The 21852-nt window shown below is 42.6% G+C and overlaps 1 protein-coding gene across 3 annotated transcripts; it reads left to right on the plus strand.

Annotated features, from left to right (window-relative positions):
- The first annotated feature begins 526 nt into the window (after positions 1 to 526).
- Positions 527 to 21305, plus strand: LOC114596644 (actin, alpha cardiac muscle 1-like). 3 transcript variants are annotated; one of them, XM_077929315.1, is made up of 9 exons: positions 527 to 772; positions 4615 to 4762; positions 6815 to 6943; positions 11526 to 11636; positions 13372 to 13456; positions 15383 to 15544; positions 18503 to 18694; positions 19820 to 20001; positions 21038 to 21305. In XM_077929315.1, exons 2-9 carry the CDS (start codon positions 4634 to 4636, stop codon positions 21179 to 21181), a joined length of 1134 nt encoding a protein of 377 aa, XP_077785441.1. In that variant the 5' UTR covers positions 527 to 772; positions 4615 to 4633; the 3' UTR covers positions 21182 to 21305. The 3 variants fall into 3 exon arrangements, with proteins under 3 accessions (XP_077785441.1, XP_077785435.1, XP_028584267.1); XM_077929309.1 differs by having other exon boundaries at positions 528 to 836; positions 4558 to 4762; XM_028728434.2 differs by having other exon boundaries at positions 528 to 836.
- Positions 21306 to 21852: the final 547 nt, after the last annotated feature.

A 21852-nucleotide genomic window follows, 5' to 3' on the forward strand; every position in this document is an offset into this window, starting at 1 on the left:
GCACAGGAAATTCAAAAGATACTATTGAAAAGTAGGTACTGATGCCAAGCATTTGTGAACAATTCTGGATTTGAAAGTTGCCTGATGGCTACAACTCTGTTGCCCCAAGTTAACCCAATGCCTGTAGAGATGGACACACAATACATTTCCCAGTGTTTGCGATACCAGATACTAAAATGCGCTGTAGGCAACACAGATCAAAAGTGCATGACACAGAACTGAAGTAACTGCAATTATCACTTTCTAAGTGACTAGTTGCTGAGTCATATCCCATTTTCAGCATAGAGTCACCTCATCTCAAGATAAGGTGGCTATTTTCTGCCTCTCTACTACAGAATCCTGATAACAACATGTACAGTTTGCTCACCACTACTGTACATGGTAAATTCTGCTTTTGAAACCAGTGGCTGTTAAGTATGAATAGAGCTATAAATAGAGCTCTATAAACCTAGAGCTAGGTATTGATGAAACACACAAAAGCCCTAGTTCTAGGCATGAGCTTAGAAATTATTTCAGCCTATGTGTAAACTGGAAAAAGGAAGTGACAAAAGGGAGACTGGCAGAGTGGAGGAAGTGAGGGAAGCCATTGTCAGCAGTTTAGAGTGGGAAGGCATCCAGTGGCATCAGAAACACTGCCCTAATTTATCTAGCCCTTTAAGCTGTTGCTTTGATAAGCACAAACTAGAAAAAAAAAATGTTTCCAAAAATGGCATGGCAGACCTAGGCGTTCTATGAATTTCATTCCATGAGCTGGATATAAATGAAATAGAAGGTGAGATCATTTCATTTGTTCCAAGGGAGCTATTGCTGTTTTTCACCATTCCCTGGTGTGTTTGGTAAGTATCATCCATATATTGTTTCACCTTTTAGAAGATAAAACAAGACTTGATGTTACTGCAGGTGTGTGGAGGGGGGAGAGTGTCTGGTCTTCTGAGTACAGTGGTACCTCAGGTTAAGAACTTAATTCATTCCGGAGGTCCGTTCTTAACCTGAAACTGTTCTTAACCTGAAGCACCACTTTAGCTAGTGGGCCTCCTGCTGCTGCTGCGCAGCTGCTGCGCGATTTCTGTTCTCATCCTGAAGCAAAGGTCTTAATCTGAGGTAATATTTCTGGGTTAGTGGAGTCTGTAACCTGAAGCGTATGTAACCTGAGGTACCACTGTATACTTGAAGATCTTGTTCCTTGTGAGGACACAAACAATTGCATTCCCTTCTAATTCAAGTTACCCCATTGGAGCAGCATATTAAATAGTGCCTTGATTTTAGATTGACTATCATTTGGTGACTGTCAAAACCACTTGATATCCAATGGAACTGTATGAATTGCTGCTATTCCAGTGGGATACTCTGCAGGTTACTAACACTACAGGCCTAAACAAATTGAATTAGTTACCAATGTAAACCTACTCATCACCCCATAGAGGGCTGATGAACTCCACACACGTCTTGAGTGCATACATCTCTCCATGGGGCAGAAGTACAAGTGTCCATTCAGGATGTGAGAACATGTCACAGAAAAACGACGAGCCAAATGTTATAATTGAAGCTTTGGAGATGATTTAAGTACTGCCTGTTTCATCATACAGAAGTAGGCATCAGTAGAAATCAATTTGTGTCCAGCTGGCTAGCATCCTAATCCTAAATACATTTCTGTGAAACTTGCTTCCGTGTAGGATATCAACCCAAACCAGATATGCACTTGGTACTGATAGTTTTGCTACTGCAGCTCCTAGCTCCAAGCTATGTTTTTACACCATCAACCCCGTTCCTTCTTGCGTCCAATTTTGTCAGTCTTGCAGAACCACTTTTTTGCTCTCCTCAAAATATATTAGATCTTTCATCTAAGCGGGAACTAACAAATCGACTTGAGCATAAATGTGGACTAAATGTGTCCATTTTTAAAAAGAGCTTGTTCTTGTGTGCTTTATTCTGTTTTGTTCATTTGTTTGTTTTTGGCTTTATGCTGTGAAGCAATTTGTTCATTGTTTCTGTTGTTGCTATGGGCATATGGATTGTTAGAGGAGCGGTAACACCTCTGGTGGGGGACATGTCGTGCTCGTTCTGGAGTAGTTTGGTTCCCAACCTGCATTCAGCTCTCACCTGTGGCTCCTAAAAGCTGTCAGGATGCAACAGCAACCACACCCCAGGAATGGCTTTGTCTGGCTGGCTAAAGCAGGTGAGGGTAGCTAATGGGTCTCAGTCCCTCAGTGAGTTAGTGACTTGTCCTGCATGTGAAGACAGGTTCTGGTGGATTGAGCAGATGAGGACAATAGTGGGTCCAACAGTCAAGAGGGCGGTTTCTGCACGTACTGTAGTGGGAAGTGAGGAGCAGATAGGGTTCATCAACCTGGGAAGGTAGCTCATCTAGAAGAACTCTGGCCCTAAACTTCTGCTGCCTTATGAGATATCTTCAGGAGAAGAAAAGACTAAGGAGTAAACCCTACACAAATCTGTTCCTAAGATGATTGGATGGCACCTTGTACACCTCCTTCTGGCAACTCCTGCAGCCAAGCTGGTGCCAAACGTATTGCTCTGCTTTCCTTTGGACCAGCGAGCCAGAGAAAGGAGCCTTGTCGTCTGGGCAGCCCAGAACCTCCATACACATTGCCCAGGCTTGTATCTTTGGTGCTGCTAACGCAGCAATTTGACCCCCCTCCCATAGGTGCACTCCATTGTCTCTCAAGAAAAACAGATGCCAACAACTGTTGTTGCTCGTTAGAGGGACGCACCTATTCCCTTACAACTGAACTTGAAGAATCCCAAACAGAAGGCACATGTGCAAGTTGTCTTTGATCAGTGGAACCAGACTTGTCTCAGTGCACTTCCCAGAAGAGTCCTTTAGATAAGGAATTCACAGTTCACAGATACAGAATAGTTCTTGTAAGTGAGCACTTAATGAGAACAACTGCCATTCCAAAACATTAACCAACACTTTCCAGAGAAGGTCTATTTTTAGATCTTTGATGCTATGACTGTTTTTACCATTGGGAATAATGTAGAGATTTGGTGGTGCTTTAAATAAGATGTTTCTTTAAATCAGGGGTGGGGCCTATGGACCTATGGCCTCCAGATATTGCTGGATTACAGCTCCCATCATAAATGACCATTCGTCATGCTGGCTGGGCAAGATGGAGCCACATGTTGCCCATCCCTGACTTAAATGGTTATTTTGAACAACGTGTGCATTTTATAATTTCAATGCTTTGAAATGTCCAAAGGTGGCACCTTTGTATTGTCAGTTTAACAAACCAGCAGATGTGCAATGGTCATTGTACACACCTCAGCTATGTTTTCTACTTGGATAGAAGCTGGTTTAAGGGGTAGCGCATTAAACAGCATTGATCAGGAAGTTACAGATTACCTGGATTGTGACTAACTTCATGTGCATCAAACACCAGCCCTGGGGATGCTGGAACTGGACTACTAGTGAGCTAGGTGGACCAATAATCTGACTCAGCAAAAAGCAGCTCCCTGTGTTCTGTCTCATCCCTGATGCTTGCTCATAATCTTACCATTCTCTCTCATCCTCCCCCCATTTGTATTGTCTACCTCTGGTTCTCTCTGTCTGCTGTCTGCCTATTTTCCATGTGCCACTCGGCTTTCTGCCCCCGCTCCCACTTTCCTTCTTGTACTGCTACCCTCTTTTTGTTTAGCTTCACTTCTCTTAGGACGTCTCCTCTTGCTCAAGGTCCCTGACTCTCTAAACGTATTCCCTTCCACCAGAGCACAGTGCATTCAGCAGGGGTGATGCTGCCATCTGTTATGTGGAGTGTGGGAAATTTTGGCTTCATGTGGAAACCGGGATTATTTATTTATACTGAAATTTCTAGCCCGCCTTTCCTGCCCGAGTCAACAATGTGAAACAAACAAACAAAATTAAAATAATTACATAGCCATCAATTTAAAAAGTCAAATAAATAACAGCATAACAGCATAAAAAGAGCACAGAGAACAAACAACAGCTAATGACAGTCGAAAGTTGCTGGAAAATGTAAGTCTTTAAATTTTGATGGAGCACAAGTAAAAAGGATCTCTTAGGAACAGATAGAAAAGGCCAAAGTCAAGACATGCCATGATAGATATTCGACGAAGAATGGTCTATGCTACAATTCAATCCTAAACTGAAGGCCCATATTGTTAGATCCATACTTCTGAAGCCCATCCCTAATAATAATAATAATAATAATAATAATAATAATAATAATATATTTGTACCCCACCCATCTGGCTGGGTTTCCCCAGCCACTCTGGGCAGCTTCCAACAAAGATTAAAAATACATTAAAATGTCACACATATAGCTGCGTTAACTGATCTTTTAATTTTTCTTATAAACTTTTACTCACCCATCTATGCTTAATTAAGTATTCTATGTATATGTTTAAATCTACGTTTGGTTCTTGCTCCTATATATTTAATAATTATATATACAGTATATATTTAAAGGATTGATTCATAAATTTGCTGACTTTACCAGGGAACTTTCTCTCTCTCTCTCTCTCTCTCTCTCTCTCTCTCTCTCTCTCTCTCTTCCATTTTTCTAACATTACATTTTGTAGTTTTAATTATTCCCAGATAATCTTGATCGGCTTTCCCCTGAACCGCTGTTTCCACAGCCTAGGACACTGAGGAGCCATGTGTGATGATGAAGAAACCACAGCACTTGTCTGTGATAATGGCTCTGGACTTTGCAAAGCTGGATTTGCCGGAGATGATGCTCCAAGGGCTGTTTTTCCATCCATCGTTGGACGACCCCGGCACCAGGTCAGTTTTTATTTTAAGGGAAAATTGTGCCCACAGTCAAGAGATGTGGGTCTCCATCTCTACATCTACCACATGCAAGACACTTTTGAAACACAGAACTTCTAAAATAGCATTGCGCATGGGAAACAGGGTTGGGGAGGTGAGGTGTCTGCTGTTCAAAGGGGGAAAGTCCCATGGCATGTTTAAGGCAGGATAAAGTAGGCCACTAAACCATGGTACATGTGCCCAATGAGATACAGGGTTCTTATTCAACAGAATATGTTGGATCGCTCACTAGAAGTAGCTTCAGAGCATCAGTTTTTGCTAGCAAGAACAGTGTTAAAGAGATAACTCTTTATCTGCTCTCTATTATTCCATGTTGTCATGAAGAACCACTGCCTATCCCTGATGTGCTTCTCCCCAGACCCATTTGATTTTTGGTTTAACAAGTCTGTTTGGATTTGAGGAGCTGGAAAAAAGATTGTCAACTTCCAGAAGCTTCTAGGTTATGATTGGAAACAAAATGCTGGAATAGATAGACCTTTGATCTGATTCTGCAACACAGTTCTTACATTTTTTTAAAGTCCTTATATTTAATGCTATGTGCATACTGTTACTCAAATGCATAAACCATTTTTGGAGCTGCATAAAATTTTGTGGATGTGATGTCAAGCAACATATATGGTTGATCTTATTTTGCAGTGATGCTTATTAGTAGCTTGATTTGTAAGCATAGTTGTTAAGTAATGCCACAGGTCATCAAGAAATTAACAAGCATCTAGTAAAAATATGTATACAATGGAAAAAACTTATAATTGCCTAATTAATGCAGGCCTAAGGAAACAGAATAAGCATTGCCCATTAAATCTGTTTTTTCCAGTTGTCAGATTTACTTTACTCTTGCTGCAAAGCTTGTAACTTGCATGTTGCTGTTTAGAACTTTTGATTTTAAAAAACTGCTGAATATGTACCACTATTTAACACCCCTCCACGGATACCATGCAATCATTGAATTGATTTTCAATCTCACAGTTTGATAATTTACCTTGTCAGCAATTTAGATTTAAAGAAAAGAATCCAAAATATTTGACATCAAATAGTATGTTTTAAAAAAACAAAACAAAATAAACCTGGAACATAATCAAAGTCTTGGAACTTCTGCATACTAGTCAGTGCCAAAAGAAAGGAGAGACTGAGTAACAGGAATGTACATTGGCTTTCCATAAGAATTGTTTAGGAGTATTTTATTGCTGGGGTGGAATTCAGCCAAAGTTAAGCATTTTAAGTTCCATTGATTTTAATGGTTGTAGTGTAATCCTATTGAATATACAGTAGTGGGATTTCCTTCCAAATAAACATGCATAGGATTGTGAAGTTAGCACTTAATTTTAACAGCTTAAAAGATGCTTCACTTTTATTGTTTCATTCCTGTGGTATTTATATTTCCAAAGTCCAATGAGCAGGAGATTGAAGATGACACTAAACTTCAAATGATTACCTTCTAATACAGCATTTGAAATGGTAAAATAATTTACCATAATCTGAAAAGGTTTTAAATTAATTTTTAACACTATTGGATAAGAATTTCCCTGCGCTTTTGCTTTAAAGTCATTTCAATAAAATAGGAACTAACTCTGCTGAGTGAAACAATGGAGGTGGTTGTGTGAAACTGTCGAAGAAAGAAATGGGAAAAGCATGTAAAATTGTTTTTTTACTACTCACGTTGCAATCCTATGCACACATTCCTGTGAACAGAGGCAGCTTTAAGGGAGAGCAACTGGTTCCTTCACACTGGGCACAGAGCCTTGGGGGTGCCATAAGGGGCACTGCAACTATGATGTAGGACGGAAGGCAAGGAGGGTGAATTTTGGTGTCGTACAGGATGTTGCTGCTGCGAGTAAGCTGCATTGAATCCTATTGAATTCAGTGGGACTTACTTCTGAGTAGACATGCACTGTTGGTCCTATTATCATTGATCTATGTTGCAGAAATGACAATAGAAGTGACTCTTGGCAAACATTTGCAATGTGATACTGAATTTGATATGTTCCTTTGGATGGCTTGCTTTTCTAGGGGGTTATGGTAGGGATGGGACAAAAAGACAGCTATGTTGGCGATGAAGCACAGAGCAAACGAGGGATTCTGACCCTGAAGTATCCCATCGAGCACGGGATTATCACTAACTGGGATGACATGGAAAAGGTCAGTCGGTTTTGTTTATTTGTCACTATTTGTGATTATTTTATGCTTTATTATTATTATTATTATTATTAGTAGTAGTAGTAGTAGTAGTAATTTATACCCCGCCCATCTGGCTGAGTTTCCCCAGCCGCTCTGGGCAGCTCCCAATCAAGTGTTAAAAACAATACAGCATTAAATATTAAAAACTTCCCTGAACAGGGCTGCCTTCAGATGTCTTTTGAAGATAGGATAGCTGCTTATTTCCTTCACATCTGAAGGGAGGGTGTTTCACAGGCCAGGCGCCACTACTGAGAAGGCCCTCTGTCTGGTTCCCTGTAGCCTCACTTCTCGCAATGAGGGAACCGCCAGAAGGCCCTTGGCGCTGGATCTCAGTGTCCGGGCTGAACGATGGGGGTGGAGAAGCTCCTTTGGGTATAGAGGACCGAGGCCGTTTAGGGCTTTAAAGGTCAGCACCAACACTTTGAATTGGCAAGTAAAAACACCTGGGGCATATCCAGGGGGAGATGGAAGAGTCCCTTTCTCATGCCCAACCAACGACATGGTAGCTGCTTCCATGTGGTGCAATCCCATTCCGCAGGAAAGCATCTGTGAACAATATGGTCCCATGGGTGGGGCTGATTGCATGGGCCTTTCCCAGCTAATTGGCACTCCCCCCCCCGCCCCCTGCTAAGGTGCTGTGTATATGTGTATATAAAAGCTGCACAATTGCATTATTCACTCACACTTCTGGGTACCATGGGATCACACCACACAGAAATGGTTCCCAGACTGCTGGCTCAGCATTTAAAAAGCTAAATGGCCGGGAGAATAAATGTAAGGGGCCGTGTTTATTCCTCTGTGAGGAAGCAAAGTCCTGGGAAAAAAGCATGGGCAGAGATGAAGCAGATCTGTAGCAGGGAATAGCCACAAGCACAGACATATTTAATAGAGGTCCAAACTTACCATATTATCTGCTCTGGCCAACTACAATCAAATAGGTTTCTTTACAGGTCTGGCTGGTTATCTTATAGTCCATTGCTTTGCTTGACTAAACTTAATAGTGGCATATATGCTGGCTGGATCCGCCCCAAAAGATTCAACTCCTCACACCTGGCAAAGGCTGGCCGTTCCCTATTCCTCCATCCACACACTTGATGCAACATCACCTGTCTTCCCCAAAGACAATGAGGAATGAATGCTCAATGAACAGTCGGCATCATCTAGTTTCCCTGCAAACCTTCTGTCAACAAATGAGGATGCATGCTCAGGTCATTTGGAAACAGCCTCTGAGTTTCCCTGTGCCTGTCTGTAGAGGAAAGAAAAACTACACTCTCCATCCTCTAGATGGAAGTATAGCTTTTCCTTATACTTCTCGTTGTGCTTCATTTCACTGCCTCAGGGAACACAGTCCTGATTCCCACACATACACTAAATCTCAATAATTCACCCTCGCCATTCCTAAAATGTCAGCTTTCTGTGTCGCAACACAGGTTTGCAGTTAAGAGGCAGCATCTGAATTGGCTTCTTCACTGTGCTCTCTTGAGGCCGTGTCCTTCAGGCTGCCAGCTGTGGTAATCCTGGTATCATGCCGACCCCCTTAAAAGCACAAAGCAAGCGACGAGAGTGGTTGCTGATGCTGTTCCTCTAATAGTCCTTTTGCCAGTTCTCCTTCCTCATCTATCGCCGCAAGCAAGGCTAGGGAAGAGCAGGAGCAAAGGATTCACTTTTAATTCACCCCAGTCGGATTGGGCCCCAAACACTTACCAATGGCTCCATTGCCAAAGCTTTTTCATTTTAAATATTGTACGTCACTGTGGAACTTCTTTGGTGAAGTGCAGTACTGAAATATTTCAATAAATACATTCCCCATGGAAACATTGGTCTTGACACCAGCGGTAGCCAACATGGTGCCCTCCAGATGTTGCTCACCAGCCCCAGCCTGCATGGCCCCAGTCAGGGTGACAATTCCCAGCATGGTTTAACAATCCATCCGTCCCCCAGGGAACTCTGGGAATTGTAGCTCTGTGAGGAGAAGAGAGATCTACCAACAACTCTCAGCACCCTTAACAGCGTCCAGAATTCTTTGAAGGAAGCAATGACTGTTTTAAAGCAGAATAATGTCATTTTACATGTATGGTGCCATACTCAAGAGTAAACACACTGAAATAAAAGAACCTGACAACCTTTAGCCCATTGGTTTCAGTGGGCTTACAGTACAATTTAGATGGATGTAAGCCACAGAAAGGACACATTTATTGCAATGTTTCTATAAATATGTGCATGTTTTTATTGCCATAAGGCATTTGGACATTCCCAGGGAGCTGTGAGAGATGGAATGCATGGGCAATGAAACGAAGCATTCTCCAGCTCATATACTTCAGTTCACAATATTCAAATCTGGGCTGCTCCATTTTCCAGAGTGAGCATTCACTTAAGGTACTAGAGGAGTGTTAATGCATTCACAGCTACTGCACATTTAATGTAGGAAGGGGGGGAGCCCAAGAATGGGGCATTATCTTCTTCTTCTGACTTCATAAATGTCTAATGAGGCTGTTCATTTCTCTTGAATGGCATATGGAAGGGAAATCGGTCACATCCCATCTTACATTTTAATTGTAAGTATTTGAGAATGCCATGGTGGCCTGTGGAGAACAGATCTGATCTCTCTTTGGCGTTCACAAAATCAAAGGAATTATGGCTTAAATGGAACCTAGTCAGACATAAAAAGCTTTGTACTACGGGTACGGAAACCTCCCGGTTTGGTATGTAATGCATCACACATGAACCACGCTAGTTTTCCCACTCTTATAAAATCTTAAAGGCTTTGAATTGAACATCCTTGGATGAGGGCACTTAAACTGCAGCAGTCAATGAACAAACAGCTTATTCAAACTGGCAGGTTGGTAGCTGCTGTGAGGGCCTGTACAACCTCAGCGTACAAGCGAAGATTGCTTATTTGAAAGTACCCTTAAATAAGAATCTCCCAGCAAGTGGGAAGATAGCATGTTGTGGAGAAACAAAAGCGAGCATCTCTTCTGTGCTAATTTTCCACATGCATGAGAATTTTAATGAGCTTTTCAGTCATGCAGGTCCCACGTGACACAATTATGTGAGGACGATTATACTGTGTAAACTCTTGCACATTTGAATTGGTCCCTAAGTGTGGAAAATGTCTTATTTTAATATGACTACGACTCATTTGAGTATATCATTTGGGTCCAGATAAAAGCCTTTATAGGAGAGCCTCTATACTTGGCATTTTGTAGATTTTTGCTGGAGACCAAGTGTCATTCGTAGGTGTGGGGCCTGAGACCAAACAACACCAGACGTTCTCATAAGAATTGGTTCATTTCATCTGATTTAAAACAGCATTTGAAACTCGCTGGCTGATTCACTTACGAGAGTACAACATTGCTAGGGTACTTTCGTGATAGATAGCGAAAATTTCTGGCAGAAAGGTATTATAGAATTTCCCTTAAAACAGAGACCGGTGTCTAACTTGTCATTGGCTCAATAGACCAATGGTGTATCTTTGTATAAAAAAGCTTTTTATGTTCGTGATGTGAGAAGTTCCAGAAATGTAACACACACATAAAAGAACAGTGTGGTGAAATCTCCCTCCACACAAGGAAACGGATCAAATTGAGGGAACTTGCATATCTGTGTAATATGTGGGGTCTAATAAAGGGATTTGTGGGGTCTAATAAAGGGATTGACGCGGGTGGCGCTGTAGACGCGGGTGGCGCTGTGGGTAAAACCTCAGTGCCTAGGACTTGCCAATCGCATGGTCGGCAGTTCGAATCCCCGCGGCGGGGTGCGCTCCCGTTGTTCGGTCCCAGCGCCTGCCAACCTAGCAGTTCGAAAGCACCCCCGGGTGCAAGTAGATAAATAGGGACCGCTCTGGCGGGAAGGTAAACGGCGTTCCATGTGCTGCGCTGGCTCGCCAGATGCAGCTTGTCACGCTGGCCACTTGACCCGGAAGTGTCTGCGGACAGCGCTGGCTCCCAGCCTATAGAGTGAGATGAGTGCACAACCCTAGAGTCTGGCAAGACTGGCCCATACGGGCAGGGGTACCTTTACCTTAATAAAGGGGTTGGAAACCTCAATTTGCTGTACTGAAGGAGTTTGAATGTGGCAGAGATGAATTTCACTCAGCCCTATCAGCCTTCACTGTAAGAGGAGATTCATCTGTGGCAGGGAAGGGAGGAAACCCCCAGTGTTCCCACTCAAATGCTGGGTAGTCACAGAAACCCACAGCATGGGATGTTTCGGGGTGGGGAATGTGCTGATCCTGCTGCCATCAGGTGATGGCAATGGGCCCAATCCAGGCCCATTTGCTGCCTAGGAACTGGTAGAGCAGAAGGGCATTTCTCCTTGCCCTCATGTTCTGTCCTGACTGGCACTAGTAGCAGGGCTATAGAAGTAGAGGTGGGTGTGCCACTCTATCCAGCCTTGCCACTACTGTCCAGGGGTTGGGTTTGACCTCTGACTTAATGCTATATGTATTCATTTTGCTACATTTGCTATTTGAAATGAAAAGATTCATTGGGCAACACTCAACACACATTGCCTGTATGTTTGCCTTCAACCACCTGTCCCTTAGATTTGGCACCATTCCTTCTATAATGAACTTCGAGTTGCCCCAGAAGAGCACCCTGTCCTCCTGACTGAAGCGCCATTAAACCCCAAGGCTAATCGAGAAAAAATGACCCAGGTAATTATTTGGATGTTGCTTCCCTTCTGAGCTAGAAAACTCCAGTTTTAGCAGAGAAACAAAAGTGGCTGTGGCTGTCATGCCCAAAAGGGGGGGTGGGCGGGCCAGCTGGGATGGAGTGATGGCAGGGAGGGGCAGGGACAGCTCAGATGCATTCCATCAAGCTCCACCCACTGGTATGGATGACAAGCTGCAGAATATCAATAAACATTTAGGGTTGTGTCAGATGTGGGTGGTGGTTGCTTGTCCGAGCTGTCTTTTACAGGTTTTATTGGTGCAGACTATTTACAGTGCAGAACCAACAAGTTCATGTCTGTCTTAGTCACTTGCAGAATCCGGGAGTGGCCTCTTCTGGATTCTTCCCCAACATAAGAACTTAGACACCCCAAATCTCTGCTTCCCCTCCTTGCGTTTCACCCCTCTGCGCAAACTGGGTGACAGAAGTTGCGTATCTGCCTCCTGGCCAGCTGGGCTAGGTGAAGCGCTTGGGCTCTCCGCAGCATCTTCAAGCCCTCTCCTTGCTTGGCTGGCCCCTTCCCTCTCTGCTCCACTGGAGGTGTGGCTTTCCCCACCGCTGGATGAGGAGCGAAGTGTTGGAGACTCTCTGTATTCCCCTGCCTCCCTCCCCTGTTCTGATGGCTGTCCCCTGACAGGTTGAAAGTATGAAAGTATACCAGATGCACAAACAGAATAATAGGATCTTTGTGACCCATTTGCAGTATTCCTATCTGGAATACCCTCTTAGACTACAGTGCAAACAGATAACCACCGAAACAAGGAGCAGTTATGCATTGCGAATTTCTAAGTTTCTATGTCCCGAGAACAGAGAATTATTTACCTTTCTGCTGCCAAAGTATCAGAAACAGAGCTTCCCTGCCTTTGTTCTTCCATGCTGTGGAAATGGCTGTGCGGACTCTGCAAAAGAGCAATTTCACAGTTTTGCAGCATATGATTTCTGATAAGTGGTAGGTCTGTAAGGTCTATTGCTCTTCAGAAGTGGAGAAAGATAATGAAATGCTAGTCATCCACCTTTCTCAGAGAAGTATACTGCTGAGCTGCTCATTTCGGAAAGACAGTGAATTAATGAATTTAGAGGCCATTTCAGTTGAGCTGAGTCAGGTTACTGTCAAAAGAAACAGGGATTAAAGCTAGAATAAAAGGGGTTTCACCGCTGTCAGGCTGCAATTAGACAGCAAGCCCAGAATTCTGCATTAAAAAAATTTAGAGGGGAAACCTCGTTATTTCAATTTATTATGCTCAATACTGTTAATGAAATTGCATGTCTTGTTTGGTGTAAACCGTCTGGGATCATTTGTCATCCTCATTCAGTTTCCTTCACTAGGGACTTTGAAAGAAAGACTTACGCGTGGTGTGGAATAACGTGAGGATAATTTAATTAGTTGTGTAATTAATCTGGTAAAATTCCACCACAGTGGACAGTGAGACAAATAACATAGGCTTTGTTGGAAGCCAAACTGCAGTGGAACTGAGGCAGCGCTGCATGCGACAAACATTGGATGGAATGGAAATCATTGTCCTCCTATACCTTTATTTTCATATGTCCACCACTGCAAGTATTATTTATCTTGGATACTATAGCTCCTGTGCACAATTTGGAACCAAGCATATAATGCTGCTAGAAAAATTGGGTATCTTAAAACCAGATTTTAATAGCATTGTAGCATTCTCTTTCTATGTTGAGAGATCCTAAGACCCTCTCATTTGCCACCTACAGATCATGTTTGAAACTTTCAATGTGCCTGCAATGTATGTGGCCATTCAAGCGGTTCTTTCTCTCTATGCATCTGGCCGAACTACTGGTGAGTTTGAAATTGATGTCATCATCTTTAAAAAAAGAAGGTTTCCTCACATATATGTATCTTGATACACTGGCCCCTATTTTTCCTTACCAGGCTATTATGAGAAAACCAGATCTTCTAATAAGCCCCTACCATACTGAATTAACATCGGGAAAGAAAAGAGAGAGAATTGGGAACACTCAATCTCCAGCCAATAATTGCCTGTGACCAATCAGAACTGCTGTTTTGTAGAGTTAAACTCTTCCCTTCTCCAATCAAAAAATCAAAGTGGTTGGAAGCCAGCCACTCCCCCCCCCCCCCGGCCCGCTGGTGTGTACAGGAAGAAAAACCCTTTTATCCCAGATAATGTTCCTGAAGCAATTGTTGTCCCCCTACAAAATAATAGCTGCATATTTAACTGTAGCCTGTTTTCTAATTGCATTGGAAATGACCTATTTTCTTCAGCAAGCTCTATAAAATACATTCAAATGCCAAATGAAAACTTGCTTAACTATGCATCAAAAAGATGGAGAAGGAAAGCGGCTACACCGTGACTGTATGGTGGGTTAGTTACTAAATTACACATAGTGAAGATGATGCTCCTGGCTTTGACTTAAAGTATCTTATATTTACTATAAATTCCTGGCAACCTCCCCAGAAATGGGAAACACATGGCCACCACCCTGTCTGGGTACATGGCAACCCTACCAACCAGGGCTGTGACTTGTTGGCTAACTTCACCAATCCAGGGTGCCCCTCCAGTCAACCTATTTATTGAGCACTCATCAAGATCTGTGTGCACAAAACTTACCCAGAGTTAGATCATGGGTAGGCAAACTAAGGCCCGGGGGCCGGATCTGGCCCAATCACCTTCTAAATCCAGCCCCCGGACAGTCCGGGAATCAGCGTGTTTTTACATGAGTAGAATGCGTGCTTTTATTTAAAATGCATCTCTGGGTTATTTGTGGGGCATAGGAATTCGTTCATTCCCCCCCCCCCATATAGTCTGGCCCCCCACAAGGTCTGAGGGACAGTCCCTTGCTGAAAAAGTTTGCTGACCCCTGGTTTAGATTATATCCAATATTTCTTGAGCATTCATCCTCCAGTCATCTTGATTTGCTTGCATAACATTTATTCCTCTTCTTGTGAGTCAGGCATTCATCCCATACTTTTCAGTGCATTTCTCCATGACTTTCCCAAGACACAAAAAGTCCTCTATTTTAAAGTGGATTTGTTTTGCTAGAGCAATGGGGTGCTTTAATCCATTTTAAACGGTGCAAACCTGAAGTTCCAGCTTGTGTCTGAATTCCTCCTGCAAAATACTGACAGTCTGGAGGCGCCCATTAAATAGGGTTGTCAACTAGCCAGAAAAAAATCCAGCTCAAAAATTCAGGGTTTTTAGTGGCTATAGCTTCTGAGTTTATTAGGGCAGTCTGTGGCTGTCTCACACCTGGTTCAGGGAGAGTCCACAAGTTCTCTGTGGAAGGGAGACCACAGGTGGGCCTTTTTGTAGCAATATATGTTACCTTGTAAACAGCTGCTGTTTTATTGTTCCATTAAAAAAACCCTCCGCGTTTTAGTGGCAAATCTGTATGTGTTTATACATCAGCATTTTGATATTCTTTGCAAATTGTTTGGGATCCTTTTTTTTTTTTTTTTTGGTGAAAGGCTATAGAAATGTAAGAAGATCATTATCATTAGCATCTGTTTCAGAGAGAACAATGCCATGCAATTTCTGACTCTTTCATGAAGGCAATTTCTTCTTTGTATAGGCCAGCAATTTCCCTCTGAGTTCCACTCAGCATGGAGACAATAGGGATTATCATTTGCAGTCTCTCCTTTCAATCCCAGTTGTTGTCAAAGGGTTTAATTTAGCAGAAAGAGTGGGGCAGGGCAAGGTCTACGGAAAAGAATGCTGACGCTTCTAATTTTCTTCCTCTCTCTTAGGGATAGTTCTGGACTCTGGGGACGGTGTCACACATAACGTACCTATCTATGAAGGTTATGCCCTGCCACATGCCATCATGAGACTGGATCTGGCTGGAAGAGATCTCACTGACTATCTCATGAAAATTCTTACAGAGAGGGGATACTCTTTTGTTACTACAGGTAATCAGTGCTTTTCCTACAGATCAAGGGAGGAATATAGTGTTGTGCTAAGACAATTGTTTCACCATTTCAGGGATACATGAGGAGGGGAAAGCCCCTTTGCAAAAGCAGAAGTCCTTCTGCAGCACTTCTGCTAATGGGATTCATTATTTCAATTCCACCTCCTGTTTACTTCTGATAATGCTGTCTTATTCTGCCACATCATGGATGCTTTAGCTGAGATTCCTGCATTGCAGGGGGTTGGACTAGATGGCCCTGGGGTCCCTTCCAACTCTTAAGATTCTATATTCTGTTATCATATTGGATAAATAAGTATCATATGTTATTTCTCTCTTCAAAAAATGGCTTGATCGCTATCAACATGATGTTATTGAAGAACCACCTAGCATCGAGGCGTGAATTATGTTCTTTGATTTTCTTATTTTCTAATTCTTTTTTTAAAAAATCAAAATTTTCTTTATGCTTCCCACTCCCACCCCAAATATACAAAAATATAAAAACAGTCAATAAAATAAAAAGAAAGAAAAAGACAAAACCTAGACACAAGAAAGATTTAACAGCAACCTGCTAAGCACACTCTTTCGCACCTCACCCCACGATAGTTTGAGGTTATGTGGCAGCTGTGAAAAAGGTGAAATCCATGCTAAGGATTATTAGGACACGAACTGAAAATAAGTTTGCCATTATCATCGTGCTGTTAAACAAACCTATTGTATGCCTGCATTTGGAATTACTTTTCACAGTTTGCAGCCTCTAAAAGGATATTGTAGAACTGGGAAAGGTTCAGAAAAGGGCTACTAAAATGGTCAAAGGACTGTAATACTTCCATTGTGTTGAAAAGTTACACCAGTTGTGGCTTTTTACTTTACAGGAAGTGGGAGTATGGGGGAACATGACTGAGGTACATAAAAATAAGCAGTGTGGGAAGATTCAGCATGCACAAAAGGAAAGTATGACTTAACACTGTGCATAGGTACACTATGAAAATTTCTTCCACAAGATGTAATGATGGCTGCCAACTTGGATGACTTAAAAAGAAGATTAGACAAATTCATGGAAGATAAGGCTATCACTGGTTACCACCCACAATGGTTATTCTTCATCCACTGTCAGAGTCAGTATGCTTCTCTAGACCAGCTTGAGATCACAAATGTACTGCTTGCACTCAGGTACTGCTTGCAGGCTTGTTGGTCACTGTGGGAACAGAAGGCTTGATTAGATGGGCCTTGGTCTAATCCAGGACTTTTCTTATGGTGAGAGCGAATACAGCTTGCTGAACTGTCAAGTCTTCAGCCTGGGGCATGGAGTAAGAAGAGAAAAGGCCTATAAACTATGTCAAATGTTTAAGACTGCAACACCCAATTAATTTTAATAAGGAGCAAACTTCCAACACTGTGCCGTCTAATGTGCAAAAATGAAATACAGGTGTTGTTAGAATGAAGGTCAGCCCAACATCAAGATCTTACTGCTGGCTTCAAGTATCAGGCTTTGTATCTGCTCCTGCCACTGATTTCTTCATTGCATGATCCATCCAGGATCTCTCTCTGTCTAGGTGTACTGCTGGATTTTCTTACAAAAGAAGAGTTCATAAATCAAGCATAGGTGTGGGAAACCTTTTTGAGCCTGGGGGCCTCAGTCCTTTGTAGGTAACCCTTCAGGAACCAGAGGAAAAAGTGGGTAGTATGCTATGTTTGAGCTACACAAAAGGCAAAGTTTTCTATACCCACACGTGTCTCCATTTCCCATCCTGGCAAGCATGAGGCAATACCACAGTTCAATGACATGTTCAAGTCAGACAGAAGCCCTTGAGGAGGGATTGCAGTACAGCTGGTTGAAGACCTGACCAAGAGAAGGGAGGTGGTCTATGGGTGGGCAAAGTCTGGAGAGAGTTTCAAGGGCTGGACAGAAAGGCTTGAAGAGCCACAATTGGCCCCAGACCTGAGGTTCCCCACTCATAGTATACCAGTAGTTTTCTGGCTTCATTAGGGATAACATCTGTCCCTTATGAGACACCAGAATATTAAAGTGGACCCTTTCAAGAATGCTGAGCTGACCAACTTTTCAAAATAACATCTGTGATTTCTTTCATCTTATGGGAAGAAATCGAATGAAAGATTTGTGCTGCTTTCATGTGAAAATAAGAATCTTTTCTCAGCCTTTACTAGGAGTATTTCATTTGTTTTATAATGCATAAAAGGCTAGACAAAAGCAGATGGGTACTTAAGAATTAAAGAAGAGTCCTAATACTCACACAGGTGGAGATCATCTATGTAGGTTCAGCACATAGCAACCTTGGATGGTTAAAGGAGGTGACAGAGGAATGGGAGGACCATATACCAAATATATAGCCCAGAGGCTCAGCTAGACTGGTAAAGAAAAAATGATTTATTATGTGTTGTATATGCAATATAACATTGTGCCACCAGATGGCGATGTGGAGCCCCGTTTTTCTCTACCTGTTTTCCCTGTTTAAATTTACAACACTTTAAACTGATGTGTCTAGATCCAACCCAGGTGGCTTTTAAGTCAGCATGCTCTACCAGTCAGCTGACTTTTACATAAGGAAGGCACTCTTAACACCTTTCAGAGCCAAACGATTAGGCTGGAAAGGTGCTAATTAAAAAGGAAGCCGTTCAGGCTAACCCTGGTAGACATGACATTTCGAAGGGATTTTCAAATTGTGTGCTTTAAAGTGGCAGCAGTTATATCCTTCGTTCTCCTTGGAGAAATGGAGGCTGGCTCTTAGTTAGGAAAGCTGTAGCTGTTAAAAAAGACATACCTTGAAAGGACAAAGCTGTAGCCCAAGTGTTTTCTTGGGGATTTCTCTGTTCTGCCTGTGCGGCAGGGCCAAGGGAGACCGATTTTTCATCCTGGGAAGGACTGTGGTTATAAAGATTCTGATCAATAACCCAAGAGCCCTCTGCTATCGTCTTACACCTCACTGCTTGATGTTTGTAGCTGAGCGTGAGATTGTGCGAGACATCAAAGAGAAGCTCTGCTACGTGGCTCTCGACTTTGAGAACGAAATGGCCACTGCTGCATCCTCCTCTTCCCTTGAGAAGAGCTACGAACTCCCCGATGGTCAAGTCATCACTATTGGCAATGAACGGTTTCGATGCCCTGAAACTCTCTTCCAGCCATCGTTCATAGGTGGGTCTGCGCTTGTTTCCCGTGGCTGTGGTTAACAGGCAAAGAAAACATGTTATTGTACCGCTATACTGGAGATGTTACTGTCATGACCATATTTGCTATGTGAACAAAAAAAGTAAAGATGAGAGAAAATGCTGTTGCATCTAATTTAATTTGGCATGAGCACTTGTAGATTAATCCGGTTGACAAAATGGACTGAGTAGTTGGTATACATGGGAAGAGGTACCCTGGAAGACAGATCAATCTAACAAGAATTTGCTTCATATAAGCTTAAAACAATGTTTACCCCTAAATACTAAATACAGTCATATCTCGGGTTACAGACGCTTTGGGTTGTGTGATTTCCGGTTGCGCACTGCGCCGAACCTGGAAGTACTGGAACTGGTTACTTCCAGGTTTCGGCACTCGCGCATGCGCAAAACCACCGAATCACAACCTGTGCGTGCGCAGACGCTGCGCTGAGGGTTGTGAACGTGCTTCCTGCATGGATCATGTTCACAACCCAAGTGTCCACTGCACGTTTATTGGCATCAGATTTAAGGAGTGTATATGGGGACTTCTCACTGTTTTCTTTTAAAAAATTACATTCATTACCAGGAAAGGATCAAGCGCGTGTGTATCTTAAAGGGAAAGACGTGTTTGTTTGTGAAAATGGATGTTTCACATTAGGTTAACATTGCAGATTTAAAACTTTGGATAATATGCCTTATGCGACCTTAAACTTCTGATGGCAAACAAACTGGTTTTGGGAAGAGCATCCGTTACACAAAGGGCTCATTTGCACTTATATTATGCCCCACACTTCCTAGGCACACATACATACGGATGGCATGGGGTCCTCATACAAAATTAACTAATATCAGAATAGGGCTCTGGTTGATAAATATAAGGCTGCTGTTGTTTGCGTAATCTGATTGCTGTTATCCCTCCAACTGAGCATGTGGACCAGCCACCTAAAATATTTTCACTATCATATCCCACCCTACTGATCAAAAATAATGGGAAAGCTCTAAAATCAGCCTCTCTTTACTTAGTATCACATTCTCGCACTCTTTTAAAAAAAGTGAGAGTGGCTTGCTTAGAAATACGTGATCAATCAATCCTCGTAATTTCATTTCTTTCCAGGGATGGAGTCTGCCGGTGTCCATGAAACAACCTATAACAGTATAATGAAATGTGATATTGACATCCGTAAAGATCTTTATGCTAATAATGTGCTTTCTGGAGGGACCACCATGTACCCTGGCATTGGGGACCGTATGCAGAAGGAGATTACCGCTTTGGCTCCAAGTACAATGAAGATCAAGGTCAATGTTACATCTCACATCAATCTAAGAGGCCATGAATAGGCCGGAGCATGTGATTTCTGGAGGGGAAAAAAGATGAGAAGCTAGAACACAAGAGATCTATGTCCAGATTTTATGTGGCTTTTGTTCAAAGCCACCTGATTGCTCTTCCTCACTTTAATCAGAGTATAGGTTTGTCAATGGCTATATACACCATGCTAACAATTAAGTCTCTAACTGAATATAGCTATTTCCATGGTGACCTGCCTTTGAGATATTTGAGATATTGGGTGAGAGCCAGTGTGGTGTAGTGGTTAAGAGCGGTAGTCACGTAATCTGGGGAACCGGGTTCGCGTCTCCGCTCCTCCGCATGCAGCTGCTGGGTGACCTTGGGCCAGTCACACTTCTTTGAAGTCTCTCAGCCCCACTCACCTCACAGAGTGTCTGTTGTGGGGGAGGAAGGGAAAGGAGATTGTTAGCCGCTTTGAGACTCCTGAAGGGGAGTGAAAGGCGGGATATCAAATCCAAACTCTTCTTCTTCTTCTTCTTTGGAAGATGCTAGGCTGAATGGATAAGAACATAAGAAGAGCCCTGCTAGATCAGGCCAAGTTCCATCTAGTCCAGCATTCTGTCCTCCTAGCGGCCAACCAGATGCTATGGGAAGTCCATAAGCAAGACCCAAGTACAGCAGCACTGTCCTCACTTGCAATTTCTAGCAACTGATATATAGAGGCATAATGTCGCCAACAGGGTGGGGGAGGATAGCCATCATGGCTGGTAGCCATTCATAGCCTTATCCTCCTTGAATTCATCTAATTGGCTTAGTTGCAAATTTGTCATAAAGCAAAGGATTATATATAATTTTATGGTTTTATTGATTTACAGTTGACCTGACTTGCATACCACTTTGTAGCTATCGTAGTCACACAGCCAAAAGCTTGTATTGCTTGCGTATTCCAGAATGAGAATAATAGGGATTAGAAGACATGATGACTAAAATGAGAATGATTGTCACCTAATTTGTATGTTCCCTTCTTCATTTCCCTCCTTCTTCTAGATGATTGCACCTCCAGAACGTAAATACTCTGTCTGGATTGGGGGATCCATATTGGCTTCTCTTTCGACCTTCCAGCAAATGTGGATCAGCAAAGATGAATATGAGGAATCTGGTCCCTCCATTGTCCATCGCAAATGCTTTTGAATATGCTTGTGGTTCACCCTAAATGTTACCTTGTGGTGTTTCTCTACCAAATTTCTCTGGAAATTTAGTTTAAGCTTTCCCTCACTGCCTAGTCTGAAAACACAATAAAAGTGATGTTAACTGAGCAGATGTTGTCATTTCTGGATGCCTCAAATACGTACACCCCATATTACATACACCCCATATTTTCCATTCAAACAAGGATCCTTAGAAAATACTTCATTGGTTATTAAAGAAGTTATTGCAGGTAGGAAGTTTCCTAACACTGCTCACCAGGGGATGTAATACTTCATGCTTTGAAATAAGATGTTCAGTGTCATATGCAATATACAATGAGCTCTGTATGGCTTTAATATGAACATTTTATCCTCACAAGAACCCAATGACTTAAGCAGACTGATTTGCCCAAGGCTACGAAGTCAACTTCATTGCTAGGTAGAGTTTTGAAATAGCACTTGTCACATCTAACATCATGCTAGCTACTATTAGTTTTCTACTTTTTTTAAGAGCAGTTGGTAAAATCCTGCTACTAAGATTAACAGGACTTTGTCATTTGATGAATTGTAGCCACTCATTAAGGGATGCGGGTGGCGCTGTGGGTAAAAGCCTCAGCGCCTAGGGCTTGCCGATCGAAAGGTCGGTGGTTCGAATCCCCGCGGCGGGGTGCACTC

The sequence above is a fragment of the Podarcis muralis genome, chromosome 1, assembly GCF_964188315.1.
Source record: "Podarcis muralis chromosome 1, rPodMur119.hap1.1, whole genome shotgun sequence".
Classification (NCBI taxonomy): Eukaryota; Metazoa; Chordata; class Lepidosauria; order Squamata; family Lacertidae; genus Podarcis; species Podarcis muralis.

What these genes read in the sequence shown, in the direction of transcription:
- LOC114596644 (XM_077929315.1), top strand. Translation starts at nt 4,634, where the DNA reads ATGTGTGATGATGAAGAAACCACAGCACTTGTCTGTGATAATGGCTCT. An exon ending in TTGGACGACCCCGGCACCAG is followed by an intron (nt 4,763 to 6,814) that starts GTCAGTTTTTAT and finishes TTGCTTTTCTAG; the next exon opens with GGGGTTATGGTAGGGATGGG. An exon ending in CTTCCAGCCATCGTTCATAG is followed by an intron (nt 18,695 to 19,819) that starts GTGGGTCTGCGC and finishes ATTTCTTTCCAG; the next exon opens with GGATGGAGTCTGCCGGTGTC.